Source organism: Tursiops truncatus, chromosome 6 (genome assembly GCF_011762595.2).
Source record: "Tursiops truncatus isolate mTurTru1 chromosome 6, mTurTru1.mat.Y, whole genome shotgun sequence".
Classification (NCBI taxonomy): domain Eukaryota; kingdom Metazoa; phylum Chordata; class Mammalia; order Artiodactyla; family Delphinidae; genus Tursiops; species Tursiops truncatus.
Genome location: NC_047039.1, coordinates 20,246,312 through 20,272,062, shown reverse-complemented (window position 1 = coordinate 20,272,062; position 25,751 = coordinate 20,246,312). Strand labels below are relative to the sequence as shown.

General features: G+C 46.9%; 1 protein-coding gene across 4 annotated transcripts in view; it reads right to left on the bottom strand.

Annotated features, from left to right (window-relative positions):
- Positions 1 to 5,808: 5,808 nt before the first annotated feature.
- ROR2 (receptor tyrosine kinase like orphan receptor 2) overlaps positions 5,809 to 25,751 on the bottom strand; it is a 215,444-nt gene continuing 195,501 nt past the window's right edge. For 2 of the 4 annotated variants that reach the window (XM_033857741.2, XM_073805873.1), the window contains exons 5-9: positions 18,415 to 18,542; positions 14,303 to 14,617; positions 12,843 to 13,088; positions 9,563 to 9,765; positions 5,809 to 8,130 (exon numbers count right to left, since the gene is read on the bottom strand). In XM_033857741.2, coding sequence (XP_033713632.1) covers positions 6,685 to 8,130; positions 9,563 to 9,765; positions 12,843 to 13,088; positions 14,303 to 14,617; positions 18,415 to 18,542 — 2,338 coding nt within the window. In that variant the 3' untranslated portion in view covers positions 5,809 to 6,684. The remainder of the gene's footprint in view (positions 8,131 to 9,562; positions 9,766 to 12,842; positions 13,089 to 14,302; positions 14,618 to 18,414; positions 18,543 to 25,751) is intronic. The other 2 variants (XR_004526910.2, XM_073805874.1) reach the window with 2 other exon arrangements.

The following is a 25,751-nucleotide window of genomic DNA, read 5'->3' as shown; positions in this document are numbered from 1 at the left end:
TTGAATGGCTATAAGAACAATTAAGTGAAGGGCATCTGGTGAGATTTGATGAACGGTTCATAAAACTTGTCTGCAACCTCGATCTTTTCATGTAAGTAATGTCTTCTTTTGATAGTCTTAAAAGTTGATGGCTCTAATGACAACAAATCACATGATAGCAAGTGTTGGAGAGCATGTGGAGAAGATGGAGTCCTCATTCATTGCTGGAGGGAAGGTAAAATGGTGCAACCACTTTGGAAAATAGTTTGGAAATTTCTTAAAGAGATCAATGATTTTTGCATATGACCCAGCAATTTCACTCCTAGGAATCTACCCAAGAGAATGAAAACATATGTCCACATACGAACATATGCAATGTTCATAGCAGCATTATTCATAATAGCCCCCAAATGAATAAGTCCAAATCCATCAAGGGACGAATGGATAAGCAAAATGTGGTTTATCCATACAATGGAATACTATTCAGCAATAAAATGAGCTTCTGATGCATGCTACAGCTTGGATGAACCTTGAAAACATTCTGCTAAGTGAAAGAAGCCAGAAGCAAAATGCTACATATTGTATAATTCCACTTCTATGAAATGTCCAGAAAAAGCAAATCCATTCAGACAGAAAACAGAGCAGATTGCCCAGGGCTGAGGAAGTGATGAAAATGTTGTAAATTAGACTGGGGTGAAGGCAACACACTTCACAAATTTACTAAAAAAAAAAATCACTGAATTGTACACTTCGGATGGGTGAATTTTACGGAAGTAAATTATAGCACAGTTAAGCTGCTAAAGAAAAAAGCAGTGGCTCAGTCTTCTCTAAGATAACCAGTGGAGACTAAGTGACCTCCAAGATCTCTACCTGAAGGAAAGGAAAGTGCCTTCTCTGGGGCCCTTGTTACAAAATGCTGGGGGTCTTCTGGGGTTAGATGCATGAGGGTGCAGTGCATAAGAGACTGGAAACAAGATAGTGGCCAGACGTGCAAGGACCCATGGCTGGCCTTTCAGGTGGTCTATCTGCAGGTTAGAATGCCTGGCTATTCCCAGCCTGTAAATCGTTCAGACTCTCTGACTAATTTAGTGCTGTGGCTAAAGTACACCTTTGCATTATTTGTGGGAAAATCTGGCCATCAAATTGAGACTGGAAGTCAGCTAGCAGGAGGATGCTTCCTGAACACAAAAACCACCTTTCAGGCAATTTGCATGTTAGTCTCTTCAGTCTTTTCCTTGGGCTCCTATAGACTAATTTGGATTATTCTGCATATTTCAAAGTAATGGTGAATTTCCCTAAAAAAATTCTATGGTTCTACATTATTAGTTTAGACTAGCTTTCCCCCAAACTGCTTTAGTGCAGTTTTCCAGTAAAGATCCCATGGTGAGGAGACAATCAAAATATAAGATGCAGCAAAAACTGACAATAAGATGACTGTTTAAACCTGTTCAACATGGAACTGTCACAAATGGGGGCCACAGGAGCACAGGGAGGGGCCGGGCTGCCTCTCCCTCCCCTGAATTCTCCTTTACCTGTCTGGACGCTGTCTCCTTCCCACTTTCCATCTAGACCTGAGAAATACCGTTAATATCACCCGAACTTAGCTCCCTGGTGGATGCAGTCGTGACCTGGGTTGGGGTGGGGGGTGAGTTGTCCTCCTGGGGTGGGAGGAGTTTTAATTGCCATGGGGGGGTTGTTGTTGCCATCCTGGGCCAGGGTGTGTGTGGCAGTTCCTCCTGGGCCAGGGTGTGTGTGTGTGTGTGTGTGGCAGTTGCCTCCTGGGCCAGGGTGTGTGTGTGTGTGTGTGTGTGTCACTTGCCATCCTGGGCCAGGGTGTGTGTGTGCGTGTGTGCTTGTGTGTGTGTGTGGCAGTTGCCATCCTGGGCCAGGGTGTGTGTGTGTGTGTGTGTGTGTCACTTGCCATCCTGGGCCAGGGTGTGTGTGTGCGTGTGTGCTTGTGTGTGTGTGTGGCAGTTGCCATCCTGGGGCAGGGGGCGGGGGTTGTAGTTGCCTTCTGGAATTCCAAAGAAGTGGTCATTTGGCCCCATTTCTCGCCTGGGTACTTGCATATTTCCCCGACACCTTCCAACACACAAGGGCTGGTTTGAGTCTACGGCTCTGTCTGGGGGCAATATTTTCCACTAAAACCTCAGCACTTCAGACTGGGAAAGAGAATAAGCAGGACAAATTAGTGAAAAAACAATACTAATGAGTTAAAAATGTTGACGTGCCCTATCTTTCAAATAACACACATTAGAGCTGAGCCACGTGTGTTGGTCATAGCCCCCCCTCGTCCACCTCACCCCAGCAGCCCTCCAGAGCCCTGTGGGCAGGCACTGTGGTGACCTCTGCCCCCTTACAACTCCTGCCCTCACTTGCTCGCAGGGCCACTGCTAGGAAAGAACTCCTCCAGCAGACAAGCTCCCATCCACTGACACGCAAAGACCCCCAAGATACACAGTTATGTGAAAAAAAAGTACAGCAGAAAGCAATTTGTAGGGAAGGTTACCTCTTAACGTTTAAAAAATGGGATAAATATAAGAACACATTGGCAAGTATTCTTAGATATGCATTAAAAAACAGAGGATCCACAGTAATACATTTGGAGGTGGGATAGCTGGGGATGGGCGAGGAACTTCCCACTGTGACTCTGAACTATAGGAATGTATGAGCTATACAATAACTAAACGATTGAAATAAAACTGAAAAAGAAATACAGTGCTACAAAAGATCTATGGTCTTAAGTGTAAACACCTAACACTCAGGCTCATGTTCTTCTCAGGGTGAGTGTCAGGTAGCCTAAATCCAGCCCTCCTCCACCTAAAGAAAACATTACTCTTATTTCAAAAGCTAATTACTGGGAGATACGACCTGTCATAGGGCTGTGAAGGGAGCAAATGAATGGATGTTGGTCCAGTGGAGTGAAGAAGAACTGCAAGGTGTCATCCTGGAAGATAGTGTTGAGCCCAGGCTTTGAACTGTTTGAGAGCCAGGGAGAGACAAGAGCATTAGGAAGTTTGGTTGTCTACTAAGTAAAGAGGAGTGACACCTTGATGACAGTGATCCACAGCAAACTGCTATCTGCAAAGACTGACCAGTAACCACTGGACACGTCAGTAGTCAATAAGTACTTGTTGATTAATTGACATTTAAAAGGAAATTATGCTTGGAACTGTTCTGTATCGTGTTTCTGGTGGTAATTACAACCACAGGTATTTGTCAGAACTTGAACTGTACATTAAAAAGGGTAAATTATACTGTGTATAAATTTTTAAAAAATTTTTTAAATTAAGGTATAATTCAAAGCAATTATGCTGAAGAGATCTATTTATTTGATAAATGTGGCTAAATGTATAGGTAACGTATTACTGTGAGAAAAGAAATTTGGCCCTTTGAAAATAAATTTGTACATAATAGGCAAAAAAAAAAAAAAAAAAAAAAAGCTAATTACTGAGCAACCACTAAGTCCCAGGCCAAAAAACACTTATAGTCTCTACTACTTTGGGGACTGATGAAGGAAAACAAGGGGGTGAGCTGGGAACAAGTCTGATCTTGGAAAGGTCACGTTGATTTCCAGTAGCCAGGTTGTGAGAAGGTCCTCTGACACTGCTTACTTTGACACATCCTCCTCCTGAAAAGTTCATCTCAAAAAAGATTTTCAGTGTTCCCGTCAGAAACTCACAAACTGTCTGAAAGTAACTGTCTGAAAGTAGCTACCAACACTGAATTGTGAGGTGGAATTCACCCAAAGTGAACACTTTTAAACAAGTGTTTCCCTGTTGAGAGACCCAAGAGGTTTGTCTTAATTTAGTAGGAAGCATTATAGAACTGTAACATTGAGTGAAATATCCTAATATTAGCAGAGAAAAGTTTGCCAGCGCTCTGTTTCACAACAACTATTGTATACCAAAAGGTATAAGGAGTGTACAAGGTGTTTGTGGCTTTGTATGGCTTGATTAAAACTAATTACACTTAGGTGACTTTACTGAATAGGTGTGAAAATCTCCCTCTTGTGGGTATAAACAGGGACAGGCATGCGGCTGGGTAGAAGGTATGAGTGACATTTATCTGAATCATGCAGCTTAGCTCTAAAATCAGTTGTTCTGGAACATGCCAATTAAGTCACTTTTGTTCAACTGCATCAACTTTAAAGCCTCAATAATCTTCCTAAAGATGCATCTTCCTAAAGATGCATCTTCCTAAAGATTTTACAATTAGAATGAGCTGTAACAAACACGTGTTATTTCTAGCCAAAAAATCCTCCAAATCAAAACCTCCCCCAACTCTGCCAAAAAACCCCGTGTCTCTCTGCAGAATCGCTGCTGCTCATTCTGCGGTTCTGTCCGTGGCCCCGAGCACGACGTTCAAGTCTTGGGGCTGAGTGATCGGAAACTGAAGTGGCCGCCCACCTCCCAGACGGCATCTGCAGAGGGAGCAGCCAGAGGGCTATTTCCCAGTGTTTACTCTTAGGTCTCGACTCAACAGTTAAACCATCAGGTGTACCAAATTAGAGATAAACTGAAGTTCCTCTTTCAGATCAGCGGAAATGAGAAGAAGCTCCGTGTAACCCTGAGTTCTTTGAATATGCAATCCAGACCACACTTGCTGGTAGAGGGGCTCCGAGGGGCTCCCAGTCATTCACATTACTTCCTTCTACCGAGCAGGGAAGAGTCCCTCCTGATTTTAGGATACACACTGAGACGTTTTATTTGTTTGTGTGTGGGGCTCTACCTGTCAGCAGCATTATGATAAGGCAGAAGAGCAAGGGGTGTACAAGACGACCTGATGTGCTGGAGAGCCAGGGAGACCCAGGGGGTAAGATCAAATGATGCTCTGCTTAAGGGGCTTTCACCATCAGGACCCTCTGGGCTCTTGTTAGAAATGTACTTTCTTGGTCCAACCCAGACTTGCCTGGGAGCGGGGAGGGCAGTGCTCATTTTGCAACAAGCCTTGCAGGATGTTCTGATGCAGGCTAAAGAACCAATGCCTGCGGATGTGAAGCGAATTCCTACCTGAGTCTTGCCTGGACCAGGGTTATGGACCTATTCCATTAAACACGGAAAACCAACCAGGCCATGCTGGGAGACAGGGACGTGCCCGAGGGGCAGCAAAGGCCATTGGCTGGCTGGCAGAAGCATCCCCAGGACTCACCCAGCCCCTCTCCTGACTGGAAGCCCTGGAGCCACTGACCCCGCAGTTGACCCTGGTCCAGACGTACCTGGACTCAGCTGGCCACGCTGCCAGCCAACGAGGGGATGCAGGCAGCTCTGAGCAGGTGGTGAAGGAGGCCCAATCTCCTTCGCTCTCTCCCCCTCCAGCCCTGCTCCAGGGCCTTGGGAAGAGCCAGACCCCAGGTCTAAAAATGGCAGGGGCTCTGGAACCTCAGGAGGAGAGAGGTTTAAAACAAAAGACCATCTTCACGTCATCTGCAGCTAATCCCTACCACAGACCTTACCGAGAAAAGCAATGCAACTTGTTCCCATCCTTTATCTGTCAACGTATATCCACATTCAAATGGAGTCGCTGGTCCTGGATGAGCGCCCTAAACCTCAGCCCAAATCATCACCGTTGGGCGTCTCCGTCGTCCAGCACCTCCCGCTGCCTGATGTCCTCAGGACCTGCAGAGGGCAGACTGAACCTTCTGGTTTTCTTTATTGGATACACCAGGTGTGGGAGTTATACAAGTGCGCTCTACCCCGTGTGTCGGATGCAGTGTACCTGTGCACCTTCTCTCATAGGAGCTCTGAAATGAACTGACCTCGCTTACATGTGGTACAAACACAAGCAAACCAAAATACAATCAGGTGGCATCCCAATGTGGGTCACGTAAACAGTTAAATTACGAAGTCATTATTTTAAGCTCAAAATTCTTCAATGAAAATGGCATACAAAAACCATATAAATTACATTTAAGGTCTGTACAGGATTCTAAAAAAAAAAAAGAAAAAAATAACAATACTGTGCTCTGTACAATATTGTCTCCTTTGTAACATTCCAAACCCCAAAAACACTTTCCCTTGAATTCCAGAAAACTGGGCAAAATACACATGCAGGATAATTAAAATCATTTCACAGAAGTACAAAATTGTGTGGGTTTCTTTTAAGGCACATTTCATTTTAATACGGAACTCCCATTCCAGGAGCCCCTTTCTCCTCAGACTCTGACAGGTGGCAGGCGAACGCGTCCTGTTCCCACTAATCTTTGGTGGCTGAAGAGAGACTGTTACTGGTGGGCGGTGGGGGGGGGGGGCGGGTAGCAGAGAGAAAAACAGCCTCCTCCATCCTCATGCAGCAGCCCAGTCGCTGGGCATCGCAAAGCCCGAAGTCCCATCTCACTGCCTTTTTGCAGACCTGTTTTCCCAATGTTTGGAAATATTCAATCCCTATGCAATATGGAGGGAAGATGCCACCTAATTTCCTTCAAAGCACAGGCACTGCTCACGGCCGACTGACCTCCAGGGGAATGTAGGTGGCACTGGGGGTCACCATGCGTCCTGCTGGGTTACCTACCACCCCTGCCTTGTCAGGAGCCATTGGCTACAAGACTCTCCAACCAAGCAGGTGGGCACAGAGCTGCTCTGTGCACGAGAGGACGACAGAGGAGGACTTCGCCCAGGGAGACTGCACTCCAGCCCACTGGTACCCGGGGCGCGCTCCTCAGGGAGGCCCAAGTCTCCTGCCAAGCGCCCCGCGGCCCTGTTGTCCTCAGGCTTCCAGCTGGACCTCAGACTCGTCCATCTGCAGAGTGTCATTGTCTCCCAGCAGCTCGGTCTCGGGGACGGAGCCGTCCTCCTCCTCCTCTGCTTCCTGCACGGGGCTCTGGGCCACGTCTTCCGGGACATTCTGCGTGTCCTCAGTGCCCTCCGAGAGCAGGGCTGCCCTGTCTGCCACGGACGTGTTGGAGGGCGCGGTGGTGACGTACCCCGTGCTGGTGGAGCCGCTGCCACTGTGGTGGGAGCCAGGCTTGGGCACCATCTGGGGGGGCACCTGCTGCGGGGCCATCTGCATCGGGATCTGGACCGGGTAAAAGTTGGGCAGGTAGGCCCCGTAGGCCGGCACGGGCTGGTACCCATTGACGGGGATGTAGAGCTGGGGAGGGGGTACCATGGGTCTGATCTGGCCCTTCATGGGGATGAACTGGGGCTGCGGGAAGGGCTGGGCCTTCTGCTTGGGGCCCCCGTAGCGGGTGTTGCTGACGTTGCTGACGGGGCTGGTGCTCAGGGAGCTGGTCTGCGTGACGTTGCTGGCGCCTGAGGTCTGCCCCGAGCTGTTGTAGGTAGACAGGTTGCCCCAGGCCCGCAGCCGGCTGTGGATGTCCTTGAAGCGGGGCCGCCGGCTGGGGAACTCGTGCCAGCACTCGATCATCAGCGCGTACACCCAGGCGGGGCAGTCGTCGGGGCAGGGCAGCACCTGCCGGCTCCGGACCATCTCCACCACGTCCTGGTTGGAGTGGCCGCAGTAGGGCTGCAGGCCGTAGCTGAACACCTCCCACAGGACCACGCCGTAGGACCAGATGTCCGAGTCCACAGAGAACTTGCCGTACATGATGGCCTCGGGAGACATCCAGCGGATGGGCAGCAGCGCGCTCCCCGTCAGCTTGTAGTAGTCAGCCGAGTACACTTCGCGGAAGAGCCCCAAGTCCGAGATCTTCACGGTCAGCTTGTCGTACACGAGGACGTTGCGGGTGGCCAGGTCCTTGTGGATCACGTGGTGGCTGGACAGGTACTCCATGCCCGCGGCAATCTGCGCCACCACGTGCACGAAGTCGGGGGGCTCCAGGGCGGACTTCACCGTGCGGTCGTCGTCTGTGCTGCCCACGTCCGAGTGCGGCGAGCGCATGACCAGGAACTCGTGCAGGTCGCCGTGCGAGCAGTAGCTGAAGATCATGCTGAGGGGCTGGTCCTTGGTCACCACGCCCAGCAGGCAGACAATGTTGGGGTGCTGCAGCCGTGCCCGCAGCAGGGCCTCGTGCCGGAACTCCTCCCGGAGCGGCCCCTCCGCTTTGTCCTTCAGCGTCTTGATGGCCACGGCCTGGGTCTGCTCGCCTGGCGCCGGGCCGAACAGATGCCCTTTATAGACCTTGCCGAACCGGTCCTCCCCGAGCTCCTCCATGAACCTCACCGTGGACAAGCTGATCTCCTTGAGTTTGGCCTGCCAAGAAGAAAAGCTCTGGTGAAACATTTCTGCCACCGAGATGCGAGGAGGCAGAGCTGAACAGCTGGGAGGGCGTTCTGGGGGGCGGTAGTCCTAGAGCCGCCCCCCAGCCTGGGCTTGCAGAGGACCCGCCAGTCCCACCCGGCCCAGGCTCAGCCTGCCCCGCACAATGCTCTCTGCTCTTAAATGTGCTCCGACACCATGAGGCTGCCTGAAACCTTCAACAGGGTCCCAACCAGGCTGCAAACAATGTCCCCACCCAAAGAATGGGGACATTGGGGGACACCCAAACAATGTCCCCACCCAATGTCCCCACATTGCAGACTATATGTGTGAGGGTGTGTGTGTGCGCACACCTGTCTACACACCCCAGCCATGCTGAACTCCGGCTGTCCTCCCAGCTGTGTCCCCCACTTAGGGACCTTCCTGATGTTCCCTGCTATGCGCCCACCGACAGGCCCAGCCACCACTGTTCATCACAACAAGATGCAATGTCTATTTCCCTCGAACCCTGAGGTGTGCTTCCCCCGATCTGAGTCATTTTTAGAGTCCAGGCCAGCTGTTCTCCAGATGTGCCTCCAAGGGCCTGTTTTGCCGCTTCCTCTCGATTAGATTCTCCAGTGGATGCCACCGGACAGAAGCACCACACAGGTGAAATCGATTTGAACCTTGCGTCTCAGCCTCTACAACTTCCCATCCCTTCTGTGTGCCTGGCCCCCGTCCTCGGAGGCTCTCTGAACCCAAGGGAATCTGTGCCCTCACCTGCCAGCCCTTCACCCACAGCAAACCCTCCGTGACTCCTGGCTACTGAGCAGAATGAGTCCACCTTCTCCCTCTTCAGAGCCTGGATGGAAATGGTTTTCCCCCAAAACTTGCAAGTAATGTAAACGCCCCTTCACTGAAGCTAGGTGGGCTGGGAGAGACCTCTTCCTGTGATACATTTCAGTGTGTTCTCGCTACCCTAAGAACTCAGGTTGGGGGTGGTCTGCTCCCCTACCACCACTACAGGACTGTTGCTGTGTCCTTCCCTGTAAAACAAAACAAAGCAAAACCAACCCAAACCCAAACTGACCAGAAAACTGGCCATCATCCCTTAAAAATACCATGTTGACCCTCTAGTGGTGGGGGTGATCTGAGCCCTTCTTTTGTGTGTCCTCCTGTGGGGACAGCTGAAGCACAGCAAAGTGAGGGCACCTCATTCGGGCCCATGCTAAAATGGCTGGTCTCCATCGAGGGAGAACAGTGAAGTCCAAACACACCTTCCATACACCCCCTAAGGACACAAACGTCCTGGTATATTTTAGAGAAGAAACGACAAAATGAAGAGCAGTTTAAAAGAATTATGTGCTGTGTATCAAGCAAATTAAGAATCTCCAGGTAGAGGTTAGGCCTGGGAGAGCTGCCTCTTTAAATACGGGGGCACAGAGACCTGCTTGTGCTGGCTGATGAGAGGCATTTCCACGTCCTGGCTGGGTGAGGCCATCAGCTGCCGCCTCTGGGGCGTGGAGGAAGAAGCCTTCTGTTTATTCCGGCACATGCAGACCAAGAAGAAAAGGCATGCGATGACCAGGGGAATGGCGATGCTCGGAACCAAGATGTACAGAATTCCCATCCTGCTGCTGTCTTGGGGGCCTGTGAACAGCAAGGCGTTCCATGAGTTTTCTGAAAACATCCCTGTTTGCAACCTGAAGTTCTCCACCATCCCACTCCCACCTCCAACTAAAATATTCAAGCACAAGTAGATAATCAGGGTAAGTTTCACAAAGGGACAAAATTATAAGCCAAACCTCAAAAAAAGTAATGTACCCAAAAACACACATCCCGCTAAACATTTGTGAGACACAATCTAGAACTGCCCACCGTGGAAACAAAGAGGAATACGGAGCTCAAAAAATAAACGAACTCTAGGGCTTCCCTGGTGGCGCAGTGATTGAGAGTCCGCCTGCCGATGCAGGGGACACAGATTCGTGCCCCGGTCCGGGAAGATCCCACATGCCGCAGAGCGGCTGGGCCTGTGAGCCATGGCCGCTGAGCCTGCGCGTCCAGAGCCTGTGCTCCGCAACGGGAGAGGCCACAACAGTGAAAGGCCCGCATACCGCAAAAAAAAAAAAAAAGTTAATAAATGAACTCTAAAGGGCTTACAGTAGCAAACACCACCATCACATTCCCTTCTAATTTGAATACCGTTGGAAATAGGTGCTCTGACTTTTCATCTCTACTAAACTCGATGAAACACATGGGACATGCTTGTCCTCAGTGAAGGAAACTGGATACTGGCATTAGAAATGATCCTTTTCTTCATTCAACATTTTAGGGTTTTCACATTCTTGTACAATGAACCCATATTCTTTTAAGACAATAATTAAAAATGCATTTGATTTAAAAGAGCACTGGTAGCCAATGAGTTTGACCTAACAATTTGCAGCAGTTCCAAGTGTTTTTCCTTCATTTTTTTCCACGGTGAAGAGCAACGCTCTGTCTCCCCCTACAGGATTTACAGAAAAGCACAGAGGGCCCCAGGCTGCAAGGCTAAAAGGACGGCCAGGAACCCTGTGGGCAGCGCTGCCCTCTGAGGGAGAGTTGAGGCTTCTGCTCTGTGATGTGGAAGGCAAGTCCTCCAAAAGGCCCCTCTCCCCACAACAGTTTTCACCTAAACCTTGTGAATAATCACATGGGACTTGGGCCTCCCTATGACCAGTGGGTAATGAGCTTTCCATGTAAAAGCAAACACGTGATTTCTGGTCCATGTGGTCCCCCAAAAGAGCTAATTCAGTTCTAAAAATCACCACTACCACCACCATAGTAAAGAAGCCTTGTCCCAAAGCCAGTCTTGCCCCCCAGCCTCCAAAAGAAGATAAAAATCAAATACAACCACACACACAACTCTCCTGACCCCACCCCGGAGGCAGATATTTTAGAAGACCCAGGGGCAGTGGGGATTCTGGGTCATTTTTCACAATTAGGGCTAAGGGGAGATTCCAGGATCCTCAGGCCAAGGTGAGAGATGTGACCACCATCCATAGGTTTGTAAACCATTAACTTTTATCATTACCTTTTAAAAATCACCAACAGAACACATGCTTATTAATAATTCTATTGACAGCATTAGAGAAAAGTGAATGTTCCTAATAACTAATTTCACCAAAGGTTATATATACTACTGTTAATAGGTTGGTATTCACTTAATTTTTTATGTATATATTTAAGTTGAACATGAAATAACCAATATTCAACTAATCTGACATAGAGAAGCAGCAGTTTCATATAATTTTTAAAAACAGAATTTTAAATGGAATCACATCACCCATGTTTTCCTGCTCCTGGTTTTGTGGCAGAATAATATACCTCAGGCCACGTTTCTCACAGAACAGACAGCACTAGGCACTCTGCAAGAGCTGCACACTGTCCCAAGGTACGGATGTACTTCAATTATCATCCAACCCCTTGTTGGTAAACAATTACTCTGTTTGTCATTTAGCTGTTAAAAGTGATTCTGCAACAAATATCCTTGCATTTCTGCCCTTTAAGTGCAAATATTTCTGCAATATAAGATTCCTATGGCATTGCCAGGTCAAAGAACATACATATTTCTCTTTATGATTTGATTCATTTTTAATTACAAAAATAAAAACTGCTCATTGTAAAAACATCTTATGCTTTAACATATCTGTAGGTCATGGGAAATCACTGCTGAAAGTAGGATGTTTATCTTTGCAAAACTTCTTCCATGAAATATAGGTGCATATATGTGCTCACTCACATACCCTTCACTCATTTTGTTTCTTTTATCAGAAAGAAAGAAAGAGGAAGGGAGGAAGGAGGGAAAGTGAGAGGGAAAGGAAAGGGAAGGGAGGGAGAGGAGGAGGATGAAAGAAAGACAGAGAGAGACAGAGGGACAGAGAGAAGAACAGGAAGAAAGAGAAACCAAAAAGACATAACACAGCTATTGCCCTCTAGCTTGCTTCTTTCCCTTAACAGGTCAATATGAACATCCTTCCTTGCAGGAAATTTTTTTAAACAACTGTAGCATTCCATTGAATAACTTTACTATAATCTATTTACCAAACTTTTCATTCTTAAAATTTATTCCTGCACAGAGATAATGATTTCTGTAAAATGTGCAACCATGAACTACAAACTTTTCTCCTAGTCATAATTTAAGACAGAAATTGCAGGGAAAACAGTTAAGAGATTTAAGTTCTATTTTCTCCTCACTCTGCTGAGTCTCTGTGTAAAAGCTGAGCAGAGTGGGAGGCGAGGGAGGGCACGCAGGAGGCCTTGTGCCCCAACTACAGATGCTGGTCTGAGAAGCTGGTTGTAATAGTAATGGGAAGCATTTCCACTAATAGTGGGAAATGCATGACAATGTTCACTGGGAAACAAGAGGCCAAACTGAATATCCCAGGACCACACATGGAAAGAGGGCTGACAGAAGGGCCCCCAAGTGTAAACAGTAGTCTCTGCTGAGTGGTAAAATTAGAGGTGATTTACACATTCTTCTTCAGACTTTTCTATAATTTAAAACGTCCTATGATGACGAGATGCTACTTTTACAACCAGCAACAGCTTTATTTAAAACAAATAATCATGGTGGTGAAACTCGGTGTGGGCAGGGGGCTCCCAGAGCTATCAGCCTCCCGGTTCCACATCATCACAAAGTACACCCCACAGTCAACACTTTAAAAAAAAAAGAGAGAGAGAATACATACTACAAGAGGGTACGTCACACAGTTCCATGCGTACGTTTTTATTCTGCGTGAAGCACCAGGGGCCTTCCATCTGCCCTCCAGGGTTCCGGCAGTAGGCGTGCCCTCCTCCGAGCTCGGGGAAGTCGGCGCTGGTCAGGTGGTGGCTGTGGGGATGCTGCAGGGCCCACGGCTGGCACTGGTGTCCCGACTTGGTGGTGCTTGCCGTCCCTCTGTAATCCGTGCCTGAGCCGTTGTAGCACTGATGGTCTGAGAAAGAAGATGCGTCAGGAGGCCCCAAAATTAAGAGGAAGCCGCCCTCCTCTGGGGGTCCAGGGAGCACCCTTCTTCAACTATTCCAAAAAGGAACAACAAAGCCACTTTGCCTGGATGTACCCACATTGAAATTTCCAAAAGACCGAAGAGTTTGACATCACTTCCAAGGAAAGCAGCATTAGACGTGATGACTGAATACAGTCCCAAGCCCACAAATTTAATGGGCGGGTGCACCAGGTACACATATGGGGAAACAACTGGTCAGAAGTTACTCTGTGGCCCTGAAACACCTTTGGACTCACGAGGCACCCCCATTCCACAATGACGATGTCAACCCCAGCCTCACGTTCACTTGCACTAGAAGCAAAACCAAACGACGCAGCAGGGAAGAGAAACTCCCAGGCCTGGCTCCCCAGCCTCAGTGAGGACGCGGCTCAACCTCCTGTGCACAGAGCCCCAGGCTCACTCCACTCTGGGACCAGGGGGACCCAGGGCCTCTGAGCCACACCTGGGGTGTGTGTTTGTTGAACACCGGTTACACCGTGCTTGCCGTGTGCAGGCACTGTTCTAAGAACTTTTTAAATACTAATTCATTTAATCTACATTCCAGCTGCTGAGGTCAGTAGTTATCATCCCCGTGTAATATGAGGAAACTCATATTTAAGCAACTTGCCTGAGGTCCCATGGAGTCAGCCTGGCAACCAGGATTTGGACGGTGCAGTGGGTCTGTAGACCAGGCTCTGACTGCCCTGGTGAGGAGCCCTGCCGCCCTCGGGAACCCTGGCTTCGCCAAGGAAGTGAATATTTCCCAAGCCTGGGAGGGAGGCGACCGCTTCCCTGGGTCCCCTCCCCTCAAGGAGGGCCACAATCCTAGTCAGCTGCTGAGAGATGCTTGTGCACCACAAGGCAGTCTTGGAAGCGGCCCCTGCCTCCCCCAAAGCTCCTCACAGCTTTGGGGGCAGGTGCAGAAAGTCCTCCCGTCTTAGAGAAGCCAAGTTTGTGGCTCATCAGGGTAGAGTGACTTACTGGGGACCCACAAGCAGGCAGGGCCAGGAGGGCTGTGCAACTGGAACTGGACAACGGCGAGTCCCCACCCCGCAACTGCCCTACCGGAATGGGGGCCGGTCTGTGAGACTTCCCCGGATGGAATGGGGTCCCCAGGCTCTTAAGAGGCAGGACCCCGGCCTCGGGGGCGGGCACAGACTCACAGCGGCCCAGCCTCTCGGCCGGGATGCCGATGCGCATGCAGTTGGCTGCGTCCGGGCTCTCGGGCATGGGCAATGCCTCGCACTTGGGCAGCTGCAGCCGCATGAGGATGAGCGGGTTGGAGCGCGCAATCGTGTACTCCTGGCGGCATAGGTCGCTCTCCAGCACCTCGCACTCGTCCCGGCACAGCTCGCGCGGCTTGGGCGCCCGGGAGCGCGCGTCGCACAGCGGGAACACGAAGTGGCAGAAGGACGGGATGGCGAACTGCGAGCACTGGTCCGACAGGTGCGTGGAGGTGCCGATCATGGTGAAGGCAGCTGCGGAGGCGGCGAGGCTGGCGTTAGGGTGGGCTGGGCCCTGCCTGGGACCAACATCTGCCCGGCAACCCCTGCCCGGCGCCCCTGGTTTCATCTCCAGCCCTGGCTCCCCACTCTTCCCAGGGCCCCTGGTCCCACCCACCCTGCCCGGCGCCCGTGGCCCCCATCTCGTCCATGCCCCGCCGCCCCCCGCCCTCCGCCTTGCCTTCTGCCAGCCGCGAGAGGCTCTCACAAGAGCAGGGCCCCAGGGAGCACATAGGCCGCCCAGGTTTGCACCAGACAAAGAAGGTCCCTGGTGCCAGGGCTTCATTTACAAACATCAAAAGCGAGACAAGAAAGAAAGAAAACTAGGCCCCAGATCTCATCCACCTAGATGCTACTTCCATGACAGGAAGATTCTGTTATCAGACCCAAAGCCACTTCCTAAGGTCCTGCTATGAACTGGCTCTGCAAGCACATGGCGGTAGGTAAAGCTGTGGGCTGAGTGGCTTCTAGAAGGAGAGATTGGAGCAGAGGCACAAGGACCAAGCCTGGGTCTTCCTGACATCTCAGGGCCTGTGAGAAGAGGGGAGGCCTGGCCAGGGGGTGGAGATAGTGTGCCAGAAAGACGAACGATCCACCCTGGGACATGCAGCCTAAGGGGGAATAAGATGACAAATGGGGGTACAGGGGAGTCCCTCAGGTGGAGTCTGGGGAGAGCCAAGAAACTGCTGGAGGAGGTTCTGAGTGGGGAGAGGGGCAGGGCTTTGTGATAAAGGAGAGCAGAGAAGCAGGCTGTCGCAGGAGAGTCTGGAGCCAGGGTGGGCTGGCTTGCTTTTTAGGGGCAAGATGTCACAAGATGGAGCCTGATGGGAAGAACCTGACACCTGATGTGGAGAAGGGAAGGGGGTGGGAGCTTCAGATACAAAGTCTAGGCAGGTGAGCGGGAGCAGAGCTGCCAGTGGCAGGAGGGAAGGCGTGCACTCCAGGCGCTCTCCTCAGGGCTGTGGCAGTCAGGGTTCAAAGGAAAGCATCAGTTGCCCCATACATGCCCACGCCAGAAGGCCCACCCCACTCTGACCTATGAAGGACCTGCTTATAAGGATCTGATCTTGGACAGCTGGAGGAAAAGAGGCGCCTCTGTCTACACACCCTGCTGAGATGGGGAGGAGGAAACCAGAGAGGTTGGAATTTAGTTCCTGGGACACCCCAGCTCCACCCATGACTTGTAGTGCCATGCCCACTGTGGCCAGCAGGTGGCGCTGCTGGCACCCATTCCCCACACCGCCCCCCCACGCCCCCCACCCCCACCCCAAGGACCCACCAGCCACCCATGGCAGGCATTGGGTTAGATGAGCTGGCATAGGAGCCCAGTTCTGGCCCTGCCCTGTCATTTACTACAGGGTTGTCAAGTCACTCAGTCCTTTCTGGGCCTGGATCTTTATCTGTCAAGTGATCTGTCGAGGCCACACTTTGGGGAATGAAAGCCCACATGGAGCCAATAAAATAGCACGTGAGGTGAATGGTCCATGAGGGTCTGGTAACAGGCTGGGTCCATGCGCTGCACGCAGCGCTGGGTTCCAGGCACTCTGTAGTGTGCTGCTCACATCATCCTTAGTCTTCTGGTCCCTTGTGGACAATATTAAAATTGAGGAATGGAGAGGTAAGAGGTTAAGGTGCAGGGTCTCTTGGAGTTAGCTGACAAACCAAGTTTGAACCCAGTTCAGTCCCATCACGGGAGCTGGCAACTGACTACCAAGAGGGTTGTTGCCAGTGTTGGACCTGACCCCCAGGCAGGGAAAGACCTAAGAAAGCCAAACATGGCATTGCTTTTGGGGTACCAACTGATAGGATGTGAAGGCTGACCCTTTTAGGATTTCTCCTACCCCGCCCCAGAACCTATCATGTGAGGGCTTATTTCTGAAAGATGGTTCTAGGCACCGAGGAGGTCCAACCATCACGTCCCCGTTTTTGTTTACACCCAGCACATCACTCTGACGGTTCTCTGGGGCCCATTCCTGGGAAGCTTCCAGAGTCCCTGGAATGAGTTCTGACAAGCACGCTCTCCAAATAGACTATCTCCACGACCAATGCAGTCTCTAAACCTCAAGTCAGTCAGTCTAGAGCAACTTCACGTTTATTTTTTCAAAAATACACAAATGTAGAGAACCCTCATTCTAAACTTGTACCTAAAAACTACTATAAAAATGAGTCTGCTTAGACATCTGATTTGTTAATCCTTTAAATAATTCCTGAAGAAATAATTGAGAGACAATCTTGTGCCTTGAATCAGTGTTTGCCAATTACTGGGATATAAAATTAATTCTGGAGTCTGCGGGTAGCATTTTAAAAGATGACTAGAATGGAACAGAGGATGTCAGAGGGCATGGTTCGCATTAAGGCTGGAACCAACTTTTTTCTTTAATGAAATAAAACTGAAGAGAAAAATCACAGTGCACTCACTGCCTTTGTTCAGGGCAAATGTTGTTTCCTGTAGCCCATTTCAGTTCTGTGAAGTAGAGGTATGTGTAGACTAAGTCACGATGTAAAACACACTTTTTATTGATACTGTACGTTGTGGTCAGAAAGTTTGAGAAGTTCTGCTTTAAATGGCATAAGAAGCTTTTCCAATGAGAGATACCAACAATTATAAAAGATTCTCCCATTGGAACAAGATAGCACCTTCCAAGATCTCCAGGTCCCATTACTGCCCTTCCATTCTCATTGGACACCTGGCCCTGTCCTCAGGGGGCTCTGTAACAATGGGCCAGGCAGGCCCCTCTGTGACCGTGACCTTAGACCCTCCAGACTGTGGGTGAAATGCAAAGCCAGGGTTGACCTAAAACTTAGAAGAACATCAGTGTCACCTATGTGAGTTTCTACCTGGGGACCTCCTTTGTGCCCTTACCAGGGCAGTGCTTTGCCAGCCCCTCCACAAATCCCTCCAGAATCACCGGGAGCCCCACATCGCAGGTTGGCCGGGGTCAAGAACCACTGTGCAGAGGATGTAGTTCAACGGGGACACCTGCCATCTTCACAAGATCCTCCTTGTTCCTTATAGAGTCTGGAGAGAAAACGTTTGGGCTTGTGGGGAGAGCAGAGAGAGGCGGAGGGGGGCTTTTTGGGGCCTTGGTCTAATTCATTTTCTCACTTCTCAAGGGCTTTCCCCCAGGAAGTCCTTGACATCAATGTGAGGACTAACAACCAACCAGAGACAGTAACTTCTAAAATGACGGAGAACGAGCAGCTTCACTCCTAAATGATCTGCTCCATTTCTCACACAACGGAGCACGTACCCAAAGACCTGGCTATGCCTGGAAACTGGGGGCCTACGGGGGTCTGAGTTCACTGCAGTGTCCCCAGGCACAGCCGATGGCCTGGAACCTCTGTCTCCAACAGCTAAAATCAGGCCCGGGTACCGTTTAGTCAAGTGTAACTCCAAGAAGGCAAAAGAGTCAGGAAAAGTAGAACCGAGAATGAATGTGGCAGGTGCTGGCCTGGCCACGCGGTGAGGACAAGACAATGCAGGGCTTCGGACCCACGTGGTTGACTTAATTCAGTGTGTTGGCACATTCTAAGCAGACTGTACTTGCTAATTTTCATATATAAATGGGAACATTTTAGGATAAACCGCGGTGGTAATTGCAACTGCTTCTGAAAAAGGCCTCTGACTTTCTCTTGCAGGAGGCAGGGCACAGGGACTCACTGTCCAAGGTCATAACCAACAAAACACCCAAGTGGGACTGAAAACACACCAGCGTGGCGACAGGCAGCTGCGTGTGTGCTCACTGTCTCAGAACAAAGGTCTGTGCTCCTACCTGTGATTCGGTTTTCAATCTCCCCCTGCATCTGGAGAGAGTCCACATAAATGGTCCGGTTCCCAATGAAACGTGCACAGGCGATTCCCCGGTAAGGCTGGCAGAATCCATCCTCATGGTAGTCGTCTCTGGTAAAAAACACATGGTCTGTAAGTGCACTGGAAGGTGTCAAATATCCCCGATTTTTTTCTTTTCTTTTTAAATTCAGCATCTGATGATCTAGCCATCTTGTCCCTTGGCATTTACCCAAACGAATTGAAAACTTCTGTCCACACAAAAACTTGCACATGCATGTTTGCAGCTTAATCCATAACTGCCCAAACTTGGAAGCAACCAAAATCTCCACCGTGAATGGATAAACTGTAGTACAATGTAATATTACTCAGCACTGAAAAGAAATGAGCTATCGAGAAAAGACATGAGAAGACACAGAGCAAACTTAAATGCACATTACTAAGTGAAAGAAGCCAATCTGGAAAGGCTGCATGCATACTGTATGATCCCAACTTTATGACATTCTAGAAAAAGCAAAATTATGGAGCAGTATAAAGACCAGTGAATGCCAAAGGGTGGGGGGAGGGTTGGTGAACAGGAGAACAGAGATTTTTAGCACAGTGCAACTACTCTGTATGCTACTACAATGGCAGAAACATGTCATTATACATTTGTGCAAACCCAGAGAATACGCAACACCAAGAGTGAATTGTAACGTAAACTATAGACTTTAGCTAATAATAATGTATCAACATAGGCTCACTAACTATAACAAATGCACCACACACTGACATAAGATGTTACTGATAGGGGTAACTCTATGTACAGATGTGGGGAACCGGAACATGATATCTCTCTGTACTTTCTGTTCAATTTTTCTGTAAGCCTAAAATTGCTCTAAATATAAAGTCTATTAACTTAAAAAAAAATCCAGCCTCTTTAAGGTCAGGGGGGATGGAACAAAGGAAGTTGAGTATGAAAGACGGATTATAAATGTGAAGTGTACACATGGGTGGGTACGTGCTCACGCCTATGTTCAAATACATGCAGGATATTAACGATTAACATGTTTCATCATAGTCTTAAACTACATCAGAAACATTACACCCCTATTAACTTCCGTTGTTTGCAAGCGACGCTTTTATGAAAATGATGTTCATTCAGAAACTGTGTTCTGTTAAACTGTAGGAGAGAATTCTTTGAAACAGAGGAAAGCAATGGAGAGGATTCCGAAAAGTCAGGCAGGGCCTTAAAGAGTTTGTACAGCGAGATGTGCTAATTACACCACAGAGGAGTGGTGACCTCGCCACTGCTCCACAGCGCAGACCACATGTATAAATACGGGGGACAGAGAGGGAGACTCTCAAAAGCACAGCCCTCCCACTTGCCCTGCAGCCTGACCTTCCCCCCAGCCTGTAGGGAACAGCCTGCACATGTCCCCTTGGAGTCTGTGCTAAATTATTCTCGGTAAAACCTGTTAGTCCTGCCTTTGGCCAATAAAATCAGTCATTCTAAGCACCTAGGTGCTCTTTAAAGTGGCCCTGAGGATGCTCCAAGGAGATAGTAAAAGTGGGCCAAAGCACATATATTAGGGCTGCCGTCTGCTGGGGAGCAAAGGAGAGGGGCCGGGAGCTCCCAGGACAAGTTTCGGCAAAGTGCCTCAGGCCTGTAATTAAGTCACTTGTTTTCTAGCAAATCTGCCACCTGCCATAAGCCTAACACTTGTCATCCACCCTACATTGATTTGGACCATCCCCAAACGAAATCGGGGTTGTGTCCAATTTAACCAAATGGACTTTAAGAATCCCTGTCTTAGCTTTCTCACAAATGTAAAGTCTGAACACTCGTAACAGTGGAGACAAAGGGTCTGGCAGGACACAGTCTCTTCAGCCACCTCTGGCTCTCTCCCTCCTCTGCTGTCTTCTCAGCCCCTGAAGAAAATTTCTTTTTCAAAGAAAAGAACCTGGGCTTCCCTGGTGGCGCAGTGGTTGAGAGTCCGCCTGCCGATGCAGGGGACACGGGTTCGTGCCCCGGTCCGGGAGGATCCCACATGCCGCGGAGCGGCTGGGCCCGTGGGCCATGGCCGCTGAGCCTGCGCGTCCGGAGCCTGTGCTCCGCAACGGGAGAGGCCACAACAGTGAGAGGCCCGCGTACCACAAAAAGAAAAGAAAAGAAAAGAAAAGAACCTGGAGCCATAAATAATGTAAAACAGGAGATTCTGGTGTCAGTAAGAGCCGGATACCCTTTCTCTCAAGCTCACCGGCCATTATTTCTTTGGGTCAAGGATTCCTTAAATATCGTTTAAATAAGCAAGCACATGTGCTAACAATACACACACAACCCACCCCTCTCTCACCCTTTGTGAGCTGGAGTTAACTGCTGATTAAACTAAAACCAATGTTACACTTGCCAAATACACAAACACAAGTGCAAGTCAACTCTGCCCCGGTGTGTGAGCTCTGTGTCCCCGTTTGCAGGCTGGGTTTAGGTCACTTGCCTGCTATGCCAGGAAAAGCATGAAGATGCGCACGTTCTTATTAACGTCAGCCCACCTAGGGTATGAGATTTGATTCAGTTAGTCCCTTGGGTGACCCCCACAAGAGTAAGCAATTTCTCTTCTCTGCCTCAAGAGTCAAGGAATACAAAGCCTAGTCCCTCACTGTGGGCTTCTCCCTGGCCAGGTGCCCACAGGATGGGGGAGCAGCAAGGGTGCAGGGAAGACACGCTGAGAAGGGGCTCAAGGCCATCACATCGTGTTCACAGCTTACTCATCTCAGTGGGCTTCTAATCTGAATTTTAGAGAATGTCCAAAAACGCAAACAGAAATGGTTGGACAATGACATCTTTCTGGTTTCTGAATTTTGAGAAAACAAGTGGGAATTACTTTTCAGTTTCAAACAGAATTATGTCTTATCTTCACCTGGCATTGTTTAGGACCTCTGAAGAGTGACAGAGCTGGAGTAAGTCTGTAAAACTGGTCACTCAGAGACTAAAGAAAAGTGCTGACACAGAAGCTGACTTCTATAAAATCCTTTAAACCACACAAGTGAAACAAGCATGCTCACCAAATCTCAGAACATCAATGTGATAGAAACTCAATTTTGGAAATCTCCTCCATTCCTAATGCTGCCAGGCACTAATAACACAGATGAAGAAGTAACTTGTATACCAACAAGTTCATGGTAAAAGAGGAGAGAGGGAGAGAGAGAGAGAGAGAGAGAAAGAGAGAGAATTACTACAATATCGGGGGGGAAAAGCAATGGGAAAGGAGTAGGAGATTGGGAGGAAACAGAGAAAGGAGCCATCATATTGTGATAGAAAGTGCTTCTTCACAAACGGCTGAGGAGATGGTGGGGCCAGTCAGCACCTTCCCTGCAATGGTACCAGCTGCAAACAAAAACTGGTTTGAAGAAAACCTTAGAAAAATTCCTTGTTATAAATAATGAATAACCTTTAAAGGAAAGTAGGCTCCTTTGAGGTTGAAAAGTAATCAATACCAAAACTCAAATGTAGTTACACGTTGTGTAGGAAGGTAACATTTTCCCCAAACAGTTTTTTTGTTAAAAGTGGTTAAACGATTTCATAATTATTATTCTTATTATGAGAGGGTCTGTCTGCAATAAACAGGCTTCCTGCTTGAGTGAAGCAGAGGAAGCAACAGCTTCAACAAAAAGTGATAAACTCCATAAGCTTCAGGTGATCTGCCAGTAACGTAAGAAGCTGCAGTAACAAAACACTCTTCAGAGGAAGGTAACAAAACCTAGAGTATAAACCACAATGTATGGTGTACAATAAATGTACAAACGACTGGTGTACAATAAAAAATTACCAGGCATGTAAAGAAACAGGGAAATATAACCCATTGTCAAGAGAAATAAACCCAGATGTTAGACTTAGAAGACCAGCACTTTAAGGAAATATAAGTATGGTAAACAATGCACAGAAGAAACCATAATGAAGATATGGGTGATTGCAGGAGAGATGGAAACTGTAAAAGAATCCACTGGAAGAACTAAAACATAGAATCTCCAATAAAACATTCATGGTATGATATTAACAAAAGATTGGATAAAGCTAGGAAAAAAAATTGGTAAACTTGACAGGTCAATGGAAAGTTTCCAAACTGAAACAAAGAGAGACAAGAAGATTTACCAAAAATTAAACAGCCTTAGTAAGCTATAGGAAAGTACAGGAGGTCTAACTTATGTACAATCAAATCCTAAGAGGAGGGGAGAGATGCACGGAGTTGGGAAAAAGGTTTGAAGAAATGATGGCCAAAATTTCCCCAAATTTCATTAAAATACAGTAGTAACACACCAACCAAGGAAGATCAGTGAAAAGCAAGCAGAATAAATACAAAGGAAACCACACCTGCTGATGTCACAATCAACTTGCTAAAAACCTAGGATAAATAGAAAAGGGGGGAGATAAAAAATAATGGCTGACTCCTCATCAGAAACAAAGCAAAACAGAAGACAAGGGAATGACAGCTTCAAGGCACTAGCAGAGAAAATGAACTGTGAACCTGGATTCCATACTCAGCAAAAACTTCTTTCAAATAAAAGGGTCTATTAAGCAAAAAGACATAATATGAATGCACCTAATATCAGAGCTTCAAAATATATAAACAAGAATTGACAGAACTAGAGGACAAAACAGAAAAATCCATAATTATAGTTGGAAATGTTAGTACCTGACTCTCAGCAATTAACTGAACTAAACAAAAAAAATAAGCGAAGAAACAACAGAAATATTAACCACCCCCTTGACCCAATGGACATCTAGAACAATATACTCAACAAGACAGCATACACATGTCAGTGTACATAGCACGTTCACCCAGACAGACCATATGCTCTCCATAAAATAACTCACAATATGTTAAAAAATTGAAACCATAAATTTCTGATCACACAAAATTAAATTAGAAATCAATAACAAAAATATATTTAGAAACTCTTGAACTATTTGGAAATTAAATAGCACACTTCTAAATAACCTTTGGGCTCAAAAAAGAAAATGCAAGAAAAATTAAATGGCATTTTAAATGGAATGAGAATATATAACATATGAGAAATGAAAACAGGATACCCCAAATTGTGGGATGAAGCTAAAAGAGTAATTAAGAGACACCTTTATAGCTTTAAATGCTTAAATTAGATGAGATTTTACACCTTAAAAAGCTGGAAAAAGAGTGTCAAGTTAAACCTGCAGTAATTAGAAAAAAAATATTAATGATGAGAGCAGAAATCAATAAAATAGAAAACAAACAATAAAAAAATCAATAAAGCCAAAAGTTGATTCTTCAAAAAATTAACCAAGTTGGTAACACCTAGAAAAAATGATTAATAAAAGAGAAAACACACATTACCAATATCAGGAATGCACAAGGGGGCTCACCAAAGACTCTAGAGATGTTAAAGATAATAAATGAACACAGATATATATAACCAACAACTTAGAAAAAATGACAAATGGCAATATACCAAAATTAGTATAAATAGGAATAAAACCTCAGAATAGCCCTAAATCTCTTAGAGAACTTGGAGTTGTAGTCAAAAACCTTCCCATGATTAAAACTCCAGCCCCAAATAATAGAAACTGGTGAATTCTGTCTAATATTTAAGGAAGAAACATCAGCAATTTTACACAAACTCTTTTAGAAAATAAAGGAGTAAGAGACACTTTCTAGTTCATTTTATGAGGCAAACATAAACTTGATATAAAAAGCTGACAAGTCTGTTCCATGGACATTATAAGCCAATATGCCCCCTGATCAAAATGGTAACATGCTCCACTAAACAACAGCAAACTGGACCCAGCAAAATAAAAAGACAATATAGAAATGAGTAATGGACCAAACTGGGTCAACCCAGGAGTACAAAGTTACTTCAGCATTTAAAAAACAATCACTGAAAATACAGAGCTAAAGAGAGAAACCATGTAATAATCTCAGTTAATATTTTTTAAAAAAAGCAATTGACAAAACCAACACTCATTCATTATCAAAACTTTCAACAAAGAAAATAACTGTCAATCTAATAAAAAGGGCATCTATGAGAAACCTACAATGAATTTCTTACTTAATGGTGAAATAAGGAACATTTTCCCCTTAGATATAGAAACAAGACAAAGATATCTGCTCTTACCTCTTCTACCCAACATCGCCATGGAAGTCCTAACCATTACAATAAGGAGATAGATAGATATATAGGGGATGGTAGATAGATAAATGGCTTACAGATTAGAAAGGAAGAAATAAAACTGTCTTCACTCATAGATATCATAATTTACATAGAAAATTCTAATGAATATATTAAAAAATTACAAAAATTAATACGGATTTAGTAAAGCCACAAGATAAGGACAATATAATCAATTATATTTTTATATTTGAGCACCAATTAGCAAATGAAATTTTTTAAAAATATCATTTACAATAATATTAAAAATACACAGAGGAGTAGTCAAATTCATAGAAAGTAGAATGGTGGTTGTCAAGGGCTGGGGGCGGAAAGAATGGGGCGTTATTGTTTAATGGATACAGAGTTTCAGTTTGGGAAGATGAAAGTGTTCTGGAGAGGGATGTGGTGCTGATTGCACAACAATGTGATTGTGCTTAATATCTCTGAATTATACACTTAAAATAGTTAAATACTTAGAAATAAACCTAATATGTACAAGACTTCCACACTTAAAACTTTGAAACACTGCAGAGAGAAAGGAAAGAAAACCCAAATAAATAGAAATACATACCATGTTCATAGATTGGAACACTCAATAGTTTAAAGAAGTCAATGTTCCCAAAGTGCAATATCACCCCATCAAAATCCTAGCAGGATTTCCCCGCAAATTACCTTTTACTACAAAAAGAAAAATAACTGTATAATGAGAAAACAGATCTTAACCAAGTGAGAAAAATTAACGTCACCAATAAGGGGCAAACTGACATCATGTACCTCCAGATGTGATACCCTGAGAAGGAAATATCACTTACATTATTTCAGTCAAAAATGCATAACCAGATTCTAATCATGAGTGAACATCAGCCAAACTCAAATTTAGAGATATTCTACACAATAACCGTTCTGCACTTATCAAACATCTCAGTGTCATGAAAGGTCCAGGAACTGTTGCAGAGTAAAGGGGACTAAAGCAACATGGTAAGGAGCTGTACCCAGGGGCGGGGAGATCTAAAAAGCATTACTGGGACAATGAAAGAAATTGGAGTATGAATGGCAATTCAAAGACATACATCCTGAAGCTGAAGCTGTCGTTCTGTAAGGAAACACTGTTGGTCTTAGGGAATATACACTGAAGTGTTAAAGGGCAAAGGGGTGTAA